The 13,294-nt window shown below is 44.0% G+C and overlaps 1 protein-coding gene across 2 annotated transcripts in view; it reads left to right on the top strand.

Moving 5' to 3' along the window:
• RNF182 (ring finger protein 182) overlaps nucleotides 1-11,687 on the top strand; it is a 63,347-nt gene extending 51,660 nt beyond the window's left edge. Inside the window, exons 1-2 of one of the 2 annotated variants that reach the window (XM_045497343.1) lie at nucleotides 716-765; nucleotides 8,468-11,687. In XM_045497343.1, coding sequence (XP_045353299.1) covers nucleotides 8,680-9,423 — 744 coding nt within the window. In that variant the 5' untranslated portion in view covers nucleotides 716-765; nucleotides 8,468-8,679 and the 3' untranslated portion in view covers nucleotides 9,424-11,687. Of the gene's footprint in view, nucleotides 1-715; nucleotides 766-8,467 lie in introns of those variants that run through there. The other variant, XM_045497342.1, reaches the window with a different exon arrangement.
• Nucleotides 11,688-13,294: the final 1,607 nt, after the last annotated feature.

Below are 13,294 nucleotides of genomic sequence, written 5' to 3'. Positions count from 1 at the left end.
TGCTCCAGGAGTCGCTCTACAGGAGCAGAGGCCACTGTGCTCCCACTGCTGATGTAAGTGCAGCCACATGGGTCCTCCAACAATCCGACCTGAACCCCAGCGATACAACAAAGAGAAATAGTGGCACCACGGCCAGCGAGAAGACAGTCCGTGAGAACAGATAGAACACACGGTTAATGCGATAGAGTAGCGGCTGGAGACGGATGACAACCTGACAAAATGTAGTTAAGAGCGTATAAGGAGATTTAAATGCAGCACGAAAAGGCTTCCTAGGGATGAAATGCGTGAATTTCCAATCAAACATTTCAGCAAATGAATTAAAGGAGGCGACGATTATTCCTGAGGCTTGAATTAGCACCCTGGCCAGTCAGGCAGAAGAACCCGAGAGCACAGAACAAAAATATAAAGGACGGAAATCACAAGAGAAAATAGACCCAGGAAATGCGATGTGTGAGTAACAGGAGTGGCAGAAGGAGGCAAAGGAACGGATGGGGGAAAGGCCATAATTACATAAATATAAGAAACGATTTTTCTGAGCTTTAATATCAAGACTGGAGTCTATAAATTAAAAAAAAAATTGTAATGTTTATTTTTGAGAGACAGCATGAGTGGGGGAGGGGCAGAGAGAGAGAGGGAGACACAGAATCTGAAGCTGGCTCCAGGCTCTGAGCTGTCAGCACAGAGCCCGACGCAGGGCTTGACCTCACAAACCAGGAGATCATGACCTGAGCTGAAATCGGAAGCTTAACCGACTGAGCCACCCAGGTGCCCCTGGAGTCTATAAATTCAAATGGCTCATCAAGTTCCAGGCAAGATTTATGAAAAAACACATCTCTGTATATATTGGGAAAGCGCTTGAACTCTTGAGAATAAAAAGCAAAATCTTAGAAGCTTCCAGACAGAGAAAACAAATGAACTACCATGAGGAAGTATCAGACTAGCCCCAGATTTCTCATGTATGACAGAGAGTGCTAGAGACAGTGGAGTAACTTCCAGAGACAAAAAGCCAGCAGCCTAAAAGCCACATACATACCCAAGCTGCCATTTCCCTGTCAGAGTAAAAGAAAATTTGCTGCTCTTGAGGAACTCAGAGATGCCATCACCCATTTTCTGACAAAAATACTCCAGAAACAGTATAAAACAAAAAGTATCCACATGAGAAGTTCAACAGAAACACCTCAAGGTGAAGAGAGATACTAGCAGAGGAAATTTTCTACATTAATCAGTTAACTCAAGTGGGAAGGAAAGAATAAATTGGAATATAGCAGTCTTGACATTCAATGAAAATGAACTAAAATTTCCCCATTAAACGTTTGATACTGTTAGACTGAGTTAATAAGCAAAAATGCATTAATCTCGTGTTTATAAGAAAAACACTTGAGACAAAGTGAGAGAAGGTGAAAATAAAAGGATGGACGAAGATCCCATGCAAATACGGACAGTCAGAAACTAGCAATATGAGGTTTAGACAGGTAGTATTTAAGGGAAAGGCGTAAATAAGATAAGCAAAGACATTACATAATAATTTTTAAAAGGCACAGTTGATGAGGGAGGTAAATAAACCTGTATGTATAGAATAACATAGCCACTAAATCTGTAAAGCAAAAGTATTACAAATGCAAATATAGTTATGGTGAGAAATTGCATAAACATCTCTTGCTTGTCTCAACCTGTGTTAACCTTGTATAGAACCCCAAGATGGAGAAATTGAACAAATAAAAAAGTTGGATTTGATGGGCACGGGACACCTCACATCCCTTAACACAGAATATTCGTTTCTGAATCAGAGGCAAAACTTGATCAGATACTTGACCACAAAGAAGACCTTAGCAAATTCAAAGGCAAGGGATTTTTATAGATCTTGTTCTCTGATCATAACACAGTAATATTAGAAACAAATAATGGAAGGTAGTAAAAAGACCCTTTACTGTTTGGAAATTTAAAAGCATTCTTTAAAACCTTAGCATCAAAGGAGAAAACAAAAGTCAATTTAGAAGATACCTAGATATCTGTCAAAGGAGCACAATTTATTCCAAAAGGCTTGGGATAGAGTGAAAGCTGTAGCTAGTGGGAATTTTAGAGCTTTTAGATGTTTTCATTACTTAAGAATAAAGACAAATTATACCCTTATTATAAAGTGAGAAAAAAGAATGACAAAACAAACTAACAAGTTAGAAAGAGGGAATAATAAAGATGAAAGCTGAAGCTCATAAAACAAAAAATAACGTAAAGGACAAATGCGTTTTCTAGTTCTTTGAAACAGCAAAATAGATACAAAGATTCATGTGTTTGATTAGGAAATAAACAGTAAAAAATGTACAAGACCAGAAATGAGAACAAAGACGTAATCAGAGAGGCAGGAACGAATCAAAGAAGATAGCAAAGAGAACGGTATTCAACGCTATGGCAACGAACTTGAAAAACTAGAAGAGATAGGTTATTTCCTTGCCAAATATAAATGTCCAAATTTGGGAGAAAATAAAATTAGGACTGTATCTTATACCGTATATAAAAACTGAAAACAAGTTAAAAATAAAGCGAGACAAACTTTGTAGGAAAACAGCCACATGTATAATATTAGGAGCAGCATTAAGATGGGAGACCTAGAAGCTACAAGAGAGAGGATGAACATCTGACTGTCCGAAGAGTCAAATATTTTGCATTTCAAAACATATGAAGCAAAGCCAATAAATAGTAAAATCCGAGGAAGCGTTTGCAATACAGAGGACAGAGTTTCATGTGTCTCATGACAAGGAATGTTTACAAATGGACAAGAAAGGCCCAACAATCCAATAGAAAAATAAGCAAAAAACGAGAAGGTGTAGTTCAGAGAGGAGCAGACATGGAAAGCCAACAGGTGAGAAGGCACTCAGACCCAAATCATGATCTGTCACCCCTCAGACGGGCCAACATTTGAAGTCCAATAGCATCTATTGCTGGTGGGGGACAAAGTACTTTTACTACTACTGGTTGACGTATGGGTTACCCTCCCGTTGGAGAGCAGGCTGGCCACATCTGTGAGGGGTAACATCCGTTTGACTCAGGAACTCCACTCCCTTTTCTTTCAAAGAAATAAAAACACCGGATGTAGGGATGCGTATCACGAGGTTGTGTTCTGCCGAAATGTATGTGTTGGGGAAGAATGGAGATGGATGAACGTCTACCAGGAGAGAGGTGGTTGGCTGTATTACGGTGTATCCAAATGATGAATGAAATATGCACTCATGAAAAAAGGAATTTGTCATCAGTTGAATTGAGAGCTTTTCATGAACCATGATTGAATGGGAAAAGCAAGATGCGGACAAATGGGTATTAAATAGTCAAGACAATGGAAAACACGGTGCTCGTGTGTGCCATTCTAATGATATGTACTGGATAAATATGTGTACATGGAGCTATATACAGAAGAAACCTACCAGGTAGTTAATATGTGTGACTGGGGGGACGGGGAAGAAGGTGGCATTGACGCTGATGTGGATGGAGGGAGTGAAGAGGAGAAATTAGCCAGATACACAAGAACACACACACTCATGCGTGCAGACACGCGCACACACGCGACTAATAAACAATGATATTTATGACGACCTTTGCATGTTTAGTAAATTTAAATTTGTATGTATATGTGCATGTGTGCTCGCGCACACAAGTGAAATTTTAAAAGTACATGTATTCAGTTTTACAAATCATTTATAATTTCTGCCCTAGCGAGGAGGAACCTAGATCTAAAAACATAATACATTCTCAAATCAAATACAGCATGATAATTGTGTCCAGGGCTCTTGGAGTTGTAAGTAGCAGAAATCCAATCAAAACACCAGCAGAAGCAAAGAAGGGAATTCATTGGCTCACAGGAGCCTCCACTCAGGCCCGGTTCACCTGTCGTCAGGTGTCTGCCTTTTGCCTCTATCTGTATCTCCACCTTCTGCTGTCTTGTATTTCTTTTTTTGGTTTTGGCTTTGGCTTTTTCTCCCTTTTTCTCCCTCTGGAGGGCAGGACAGTTCCTTGAAACATCTTTTTCTGGTCTGTGCGCCCTCCCTTGGCCTTCCGGGTCACAAAGCCACACCTCTGGAGAGAAGGGAGGCAGCGCGGGCAGTGGACGGTAGAAACACAAGTCACGTGGTTTGAGCGCGCGGGGAGCATGTCCCCGCAGAAGCGGTGGCAGTGGCAGAAGGGGGTGCAGGTCTGTGTAAAGGAGAAAACCAGAAGATCCCAGGTAGACGGAAACCACAGATGTCTGCTGGAGGCTTTGCCTCAAACAGAAGCAAAATTTGCATCTTTAAGATCAAAAGAATTGAGCAGTGGAGGAAGTGGGTTTGAGTCACACAATAAGTACCGTACATTTAGGGCAGTGCAATTAAACGTTGGTCTGATAGCACCAAGATTCATAGTAGGTGATTATTTACGTGGATGATCTTACCCCAGATGACTTATAAAAGGATTAAAGGCTATTAAGTGGTTGATAAGGAATATCACCTTCATATACTTAAATATGTATTTTTCCAGGAAAAGAAAACCTTTTCCCAGCTTTACTGAAATGCAGTTGACATACACCATTGTGTAAATTTAAGGTGTAACCGTGATGTGATACGTGTACATATTGCAAGACGTTTACCACGATAACATTGGTGTAACACATCTGTCATCTTGCATAATTATGTGTATTTATTTTTGAGGCAGTTTTAGCATGCCAGACTCTCTCCCCTGTGCCTGCTGAGACAGACTTTCAGCAGTAGTTCTCCTCAAGGAACGCGCCAGACCGGCGTGTCTTAAAGATTCCGTTCATTTCAATATTGACTTAACAGTAGTGCCTGGATGTTTAGGTGATAAATAAGTGACATTTCAATTTTGTGGAAGAAAAAAAAAAAGAAAAATGGAATTACAGATCGTAGAGGGAAAGATAAGTTGATCTAAAATACCTACTGACAGAAAAATCCAGGCTATTAAAAATACCAAAAATATTTAGGTATTTCCTTTCCTTTCTCTCCCCTCCCTTCCCCTTCCTACCCCTCCCCGCCCCCTCTCCCCTCCCCTCTCCCCTTCTTACTTCTTACTTTTTACCGTGAAAGATAACACCAGTACAGAAACAACGTATTGCCCGATGGCATGTCACCAACGGAGCACTGCTGAGAACCCAGAGGACCATCAGCCTATCAGCCGGTGCCCTCCGACCCCGCTTCTCCACCCCTTCAAAGGCATCTGAGATCCTGACTTGGATGTTAATCAATTCCTGGCTTTTCGTCTTAGCTTTACCACCTAAACTTGCATCCGCACAGCTTAGTTTTGCCTGTGTGTGTGTGTGTATGTGTGTGTGCGCATGTTTTGAGCTTTCTAAAAATGGAACCCTGCGGTATGTGCTCTTTTGGGTCTGACTTCCTTCACTCTGCATCGTGACTGTTGCCCGCAGCTCTTGTCAGGGGTGAACGCATAGCTTTTGGAGGACCAAATAACTCTGACTCGTGGCAGCCCAATGAAGTTACAGATTTTCGGTTATTAGTCGAGTCCTTTGAGAGACCCTCGAGTCACAAGGAGACAGATGAAGTATTTACTCTTAAGAACTCCAGCAGGTGGTACCCTGCCTTCCCCGAGAGGAACGATCACCATGCTGCTTTATGGCATCCCAGGAAGAAACCCTTGTCCTGGCCGCATTTCCAGGGATGCAACTCAAGGCTGTCAGCCAGCCCTGCCCGGGGCGGGGGGCCTCTCTCAGAGGCAGGACTTAAAGTATTTCTGCTGGTGAGAGCGGGTTTGCTACGGTTGGCCTTAGGACTGAAGTAGATGTCTCTTTGATTGGATATTCGAACATCTGGTATTTTCTTTGCATGTTACCAAGAAGCCCCCGATGTGAAGTTTTATAAAGAGGAACATTATCACATAACACCGTGTCACCACATTCGAAGGTCCGATAGAATGGTTTTCTGTGACAAAAGGAAAGCTTTGTTTCAAAGCGTGATACAGAAAGTATTAATGGGACGAGCTGCTCATCAAATGCTGAATTTTCACATCCACATAAGCTTCTTGCTGATGTTACTAGATGCACAGTCTAGCTTTCTCTGATTTTGCTAACTTATCCTCACTGAATATTTCACTTGCTCTTTTCCAGATGTCTCGGCGTATATGTTTACATTTTGTCTTTTACTTTTTCACACACCTTCACACACATCGGTCCTTTTGATGGCGATGGAGGCAGTCACTGCTGCGAATTCTACCCCTATTATTAGTTTCAGCCCGCCTGGGTTTTGGAAGGCATTAAGGCTGAGTGGGAGGACTGCTGCACAGAGAACAGAACATACTCCTTTGGGATGGGCCTTTGGTCTGTGCGTGGCCACAGGGGACGCCTGACAAGGGGGAGCTGTCCAGGAAGTGGACCTGCCTGGTGCCGGGCCCCATTCTGTGAAGGTGGTGAGGACTGGGTGTAGTGACAGGGATAGAACATCTTTGTGGCCCTTGGCTCCCCTCCTGGAGATAGATGTCCATCCCACAGGAGACCAAGAAGCCAGCTTTGTAGAATTGTGGGCAAGATACAGTCCCATTTCGCGATCACATGGGCACATGCTTCAGGACCAGGAATGAAGAAAACATTGAGGGCACATGGAAAGAAAGGGCACAGAAGAGAGGATGTGTGTGTCTGTATATCCTTTTTTCGTGCGTAAGAGTAGATATACAGAAATTGGCTTATGATGGCAGTTTTGAAATAAATACATGCATTCGTATACAATAAACTCTATTAAAAAAAAAAACAAAAACCCGGGGCACCTGGGTGGCTCAGTGGGTTAAGCCCCCAACTTCGGCTCGGGTCATGATCTCATGGTTCATGAGTTCAAGCCCCATGTCGGGCTCTGTGCCGACAGCTCGGAGCCTGGAGCCTGTTTCGGATTCTGGGTCTCCGTCTCTCTCTGCCCCTCCCCCACTTGTGCTCCGTCTCTCTCTCTCTGTCCCTCAAAGATAAATAAATGTAAAAACTAAAAGCTAAAAACACCCAAAAAAAAAAACAAAAAAAAAAACCCTACCTCCGTGTTTTGGGTGATACTAGAGATTCTGTTTATGGAGTGACTTCCTTTTCCCAACATTATGTCTTGTAACTGCCATCCATTATGCCTTCTTTGTATTATATGATATCAATTAACAAATTAGCTGAAGTCATAAAAGGAAGATAATATATATTCACAAGCCAGCTGTTCATAATTCCAAATATTTCAAGTCGAGGCATCTGCTGCCTCTTCTCTGTTAAGCAGGATGACCCACAGCGAAGTTAATCCTCGAAGAGTTGTGCTGGGCTTTCTAGAGCTGCTGCGGCAGCCTTCCTCCGCTGGGCGTGGAAGTGTGCTCAGAAATTCAAATACATTTCGATATTTTCCCCAGCAAAACATACCATCAATGTCTTACCAAAAACGTCATACACGTCAAAGCCAAATACTGGTGGTGTGGAGACGGCCCAGACTTCAGCCCCCTTTGTGACTGCTAATAATCGAGGACTGACTGGGCACACAAAATCAAGCCTCAGCCTTCTGTGCAAAGCCAGTAACAGCACCCGAGGGCCGACGTTAGGCACTGTTGACTCTGTTATGCTTTCTGTTCACTGCAGAGACAGAGTTTACATGAAATAAACTGGGCGAGTAGGGGAACTTTGAGGACTTCGTCCCCATAGCCATGCATGCACGATTCTTCTCGCTTAGAGATGCAACTGCGCATGTATTGTTTACTTCTCTTTTAAATGTTTGCTTATTTTTTTAGCGATAGAGCAGGAGTGTGAGTGGGGGAGGGGCAGGGAGAGAGGGAGAGAGAGAATCCCAAGCAGGCTCCGTGCTGTCAGCGCAGAGCCCGACGTGGGTCTCGAACTCAAGAACCACGAGATCATGACCTGGGCTGAAATCAAGAGTCTGATGCGTACCCACTGAGCCACCCAGCTGCCCTTGTGTTTACTTCTCTTTTTCGAGAGTTAGACTTGGCCTGGTTGTGATGCTTGTGTCACGTGTCATCTGCCCCATTCTTCCCGGAGTGAATTTATCCTTAAGGCTTTCCTTCTTTTGTGTGTATTCCTAAGCACTGCTGAGGGTATTTAGAAGACTGGCATTTATGCTATTGATGATCTGAATCGATCAGTCTGTACTGAATGGAATTTGATTGCAAATGTGTCTGTTTCTGATACACGTCCCGTTCTGTTTTCAAAGGGCCCAGAAATGTTCCGAGTTTCAGAGAGAGAATCTCTGTATCTAGTCAAGATCACGATGCTCTAGAATGTACTTAGACCAGTAGGAATCTGGATTCGTTCTTTCCTACCGTATCTGTGGACTGAGACAGCTAAGCATGGAGACAACACTTTCCTGTCCTGGCGCAGAAATGTGTGAGGAGGTGAAGGGGCTCTAACCTTTAAATCTATGGCTTCTCAGCCACTGGAGCTCCGCAAATTCCAGAAAGCCCTTTTCAGTGAACTCTTCACTATATTAGAATCTCTTTTTTTCCTTTGCAGACCCTGCATGTGGCCTTTTTAAATATGTGTTTGAGACAGAGTGAATGTAGAAGCTCAAAATGCCTGGACGATTTCTGATTTCTGTCCCTCCTTTTCCTGCCCTTTGGCCCCACTGCCTGATTCGGATGATGTGATATTCAGAGGGACACCTTAATCGAAGTCATCCTTCAGAGAGACTCCTCTGGCCAAAGACCGTGTCCATACCATTCAGGATGGCCAGTCAGCCGCCGGAAGATGGGGCAGACTCTCAGGTCTCCGACGAGCTCGAGTGTAAGATCTGTTACAATCGGTACAACCTGAAGCAGAGGAAACCCAAAGTGCTGGAGTGTTGTCACAGGGTCTGTGCCAAATGCCTCTACAAGATCATAGACTTCGGGGACTCCCCGCAAGGCGTCATCGTCTGCCCTTTCTGCAGGTTTGAGACCTGCCTGCCGGATGATGAAGTCAGCAGCCTGCCGGATGACAACAACATCCTGGTAAACTTGACTTGCGGAGGCAAAGGCAAGAAGTGCCTGCCAGAAAACCCTACCGAGCTGCTGCTGACCCCCAAGAGGCTGGCGTCTCTCGTCAGCCCTTCTCACACTTCCTCCAACTGCCTGGTCATAACCATCATGGAGGTGCAGAGAGAGAGCTCCCCGTCTCTGAGCTCCACTCCTGTGGTCGAGTTCTACCGGCCTGCAAGTTTCGACTCTGTCACCACCGTGTCCCACAACTGGACCGTGTGGAACTGCACATCCCTGCTGTTTCAGACATCCATCCGGGTGCTGGTTTGGCTGCTGGGTTTGCTCTATTTCAGCTCCTTACCCCTAGGGATCTACTTACTCGTGTCTAAGAAGGTCACCCTCGGGGTCGTCTTTGTCAGCCTCGTCCCTTCGAGCCTTGTCATCCTCATGGTGTACGGTTTCTGCCAGTGCGTCTGTCACGAGTTTCTAGACTGTGTAGCCCCTTCTTCTTAACCGATGTGCAAACTAGGAAATTTGACACCCGCCGCCACCTTTGAAGTGAGGTCACTCATCATTTGTTCATTTTGTATTTCTCTGCGAGGAGCGTCCGTGACCTTAACGAAGCCGTCGGCCAAATGTTTGTGGTCTCTTTTTCCACCGAAATCTGGACTCCGTCGGTTTTCCTGTATGCTGGACACAAACACGTTCATTTCTACTTAGGGGTTGGCAAAGACGCAGACATGTAGGAGCTCAGCCTTCCTAGAGCTCTTCCGGGGAGTCTTCCCCCAGAAATGGCCAAGATCTCCCCCAGCCCTGCTAGACAGGCCCCAGGGGCGAGGGGTCAGGCTGTAGTAAGGTCTTTGTAGACGGCTAGGGATGAACGATTTCTCTCGTAATCCTCGAGAATCTGTGATGGAGGGTAGACAGGAGAGGAAAGCTGTTCTGAGACACGGCCGCTTAAAAAGTGTGACTCCCCCTGCGCGCCCCCCCCCCCCCCCCGCCTCCCCTCCCACACCTGGTTGTTGACGTTCCCTGGAATCTTCAGGTGTTTTGTCTCGAACTTAAGGCCACTGTCTGTGGTCTGCTGCCCCAGCGAGGGGCTTGTTCCCTGTGCACAAGCCCCTTTGCCAAGAGCGAATCGGCCCCGTGCCCTTGTGCGGTTTCAATTAAATACCTGTTTTGCCACATCACTGAAGAGAAATTAAACCCACCGTGGACTTTGCATCACAGCGCCGTTCATGACAGAACATGGCCCCTTGTCTTTGAGATACACCCTTCCCTCCATATTTATTTTCCTCTCGCCTCAGTCTTCTCTGAAATTCTCACAGCCCGGTTAGTGTTCGTGGAAACCTTCCGTGGAGTCTCTCCCTAAAACGTTTTAGTTGAGTTTTGTCTTGTCAGCCACCTTGTTCAACAAGCCCCACCCCTTACCCAGAATGAGGTTCCCCTGAAATTAGTTGTTAGACACTCATGAGGCTTTTTTTTTTCCCCCCACTGTATTTCAAATTCCACTGTGAACTTCTGGAACTTACTCCTATAACGGTTTGGGGTGAATGAATTGTGGCCGTGGAAGCCCAGAAACAATTGTGGAGATGTTCTAGCTCATGGTCTGAGGTGCCGCGGACCGACGTATTTCGCTGTACTGTATTGAATTGTAACCCAAACACAGTGGTTTAGGCCTGTGTGCAAAATTGTGTTGCAGGAGGCCGGGCAAAGAGATGGGCCAGAAGCAGAGCCGGCGGGCTGCTCGAGAGGACCCTCCCAGGAAACACAAAGGAAACGGCAGAGAACAACTTGACATATCGCTGGTCCTGTTGGCAGTCCATTTTAGAACGGGTTCAAGTTCTTACGTAATTGATTTCAAATAAAAGCGTAAGCCGTGTGACTTGTGTTAATGATTCTGTGACGGAGGGGAAGTCGAATGTATATATTTATGAGAAGAAATTGTCTAGCAGGTTTTAGGTTTGAGGGAATAGAATGTCCACAGAAACTAGGCCAAAAAAAAAAAAAAAAAAAGCGCTTTTCAGTTCCTAAAACCCATTACTGATGATTAACATTAGAATATTTATTACTCTTAGAAAAGGGCGTTACTAAGACTACTTGAACTTGTTGGCGATGAAACATTCGTTGCGTGGCACCATTACAGCGGGTCAGTCCAATCTCCTAATTTTCGGGAAGAGTTGACGCTTATTTTTAGAATAGTCGTAGTTTGATTTTAATCGTATAGCTATTGACTCTGAGAATATGTCCACCCAAGGGGAGTATGACGGGAAAGCATACGTGGGGTGTGGTCCAATGAATTGGAGCCCCAAGTTACAGCTCAATACATTTATAATTTCATAAAATCTAGTTTAGATAGCATTGTGAATGCAGTTTCCAAAAACCCATTTGTACTTAGAGTAAATCTAATGTTTAGGAGGTGTTTTGTGGTTGGGATTTATATATTTATAAGGTTTTTTTTTTAATGTTCATTTTGTCTGAAATGTAACCTCAAATAAATTGGTGAGTAATATGAGATTTCTAGAAAGCTCTGGTTGTGGGTACTGTGCATTTTGCTTATTTGTGTAATGTCTGCAGTGCTAAATTCGTGTTTCTTTGAATATTGTGATAGTCTCCTTTTTAAAAAGTTGCTGGTAACTTCATTTGGTTCTAAAGAGTTTTAAATGGAAGACAGCAAAAAACTCTTCATGCTGTTGAATGAAAACACGACAATGCTTCGATATTTTATCCACTGTGATAATGTTTTGTTTGTCCATTAAATTGTTATTGTTTCCACACCAGAAGTGTGATTTCTTTGACTCATGGTTGAGATTCAGTCATTACTTTGGACTTCTGTTAACGTCAGATCATTGCAAACCTGAGCTTTCGGAAACACGGACGAAGATGAAACAAAACCATTATCTTTACCTCGATAAATAACATTTTTGGTTTTAATTTGCTTGACTCATTTTCCGGAATGTGCCTTGCCGCTCAGCAGAACAGTGTCCATTTTAGTCCATTTAGTCTAATCTCTAGCCTTCTGTGATCTGGGCAGTTTTTTTTAAATTACCCAATCTTTAAATGTGACCGTTGTTAGGCAAAGTAGACATCACTTGGGAATATGTCATGATTCCCTGTTTACGATAATTAGTGAGTTGGCACCACCTGTTCATCAAGAGTGACGGTTTCCTTCACTTCTGAAATTTTTGCACAGATGAGCAAGGAATCTGGTTAAGGAAGGGCATTGCCTGCGCTAGTCATGACTTAGATGAGTCATGCGTAACGCTGAGAGACCCACAAGTGACGAGCGTTTGCCTGGTTTTGAACGGACACCCTGACTTTGAAGAAGTGTTCTGATATGTCATCCAGGTAGACGCAGATGCCGACGGAATCCTGTATTGATAGATAAACTGACACCGAAGTCTCAATGCCATGTCTTTGAGTCCCGGAGCACAGAAGATGGGGGGAAAGAGTTAACTTGAGTGTAATGGGGGCAAACTATAATCCTCCCTGTTTCTGCATTTTTTTTTTTTTTGAGGCTTGTTCTTTTTCCCCATTCTTTTTGGCAAACACACACACACACACACACACACACACACACACACACACACTGGCGTTAATTCTTTTTTTTTTTTAGCATTTGTTTACTTTTATTTTTATTTTTTTATTTTTTTAATATGAAATTTATTGTCAAATGGATTTCCATACAGCACCCAGTGCTCATCCCAACAGGTGCCCTCCTCAATGCCCATCACCCCCCCACTCCTCCCTCCCACCCCCCATCAACCCTCATTTTATTTTCAGTTTTTATGAGTCTCTTATGGTTTGGCTCTCTCCCTCTCTAACCCCCTTTTTTTTTTCTTCCCCTCCCCCATGGTCTTCTGCTAAGTTTCTCAGGATCCACATAAGAGTGAAAACATATGGTATCTGTCTTTCTCTGTATGACTTATTTCACTTAGCATAACACTCTCCAGTTCCATCCACGTTGCTACAAAAGGCCAGATTTCATTCTTTCTCATTGCCAAGTAGCATTAATTCTTTTTTATTAATTTTTATTTATTTATGAGGGAGAGAGAGGGTGTGAGCAGGGGAGGAGCAGAGAGAGGGAGACACAGAATCCGAAGCAGGCTCTGGCTCTGAGCCGTCAGCACAGAACCTGACAAGGGGCTCGAACTCCCAGACTGCGAGATCATGACCTGAGCCGAGGTCGGACGCTTTACTGACTGAGCCACCCAGCTGCCCCAAATATTTGCCTTAATTCTTTTGCAACACCTGCAGAAACACCACAGACTATTCCAGAACTTTCCTCAAAACCAGTGGGAGGCGTGGTTACAGGTTAAGATCTCTGAGAGATGTTCACCATTTGCTGGGGAAGCTTGAGTGCAGTGTATTTTCCCCATCTCTG

Source organism: Leopardus geoffroyi, chromosome B2 (genome assembly GCF_018350155.1).
Source record: "Leopardus geoffroyi isolate Oge1 chromosome B2, O.geoffroyi_Oge1_pat1.0, whole genome shotgun sequence".
NCBI classification, from domain to species: Eukaryota; Metazoa; Chordata; class Mammalia; order Carnivora; family Felidae; genus Leopardus; species Leopardus geoffroyi.
This window is presented reverse-complemented; position numbering and strand designations above follow the sequence as displayed.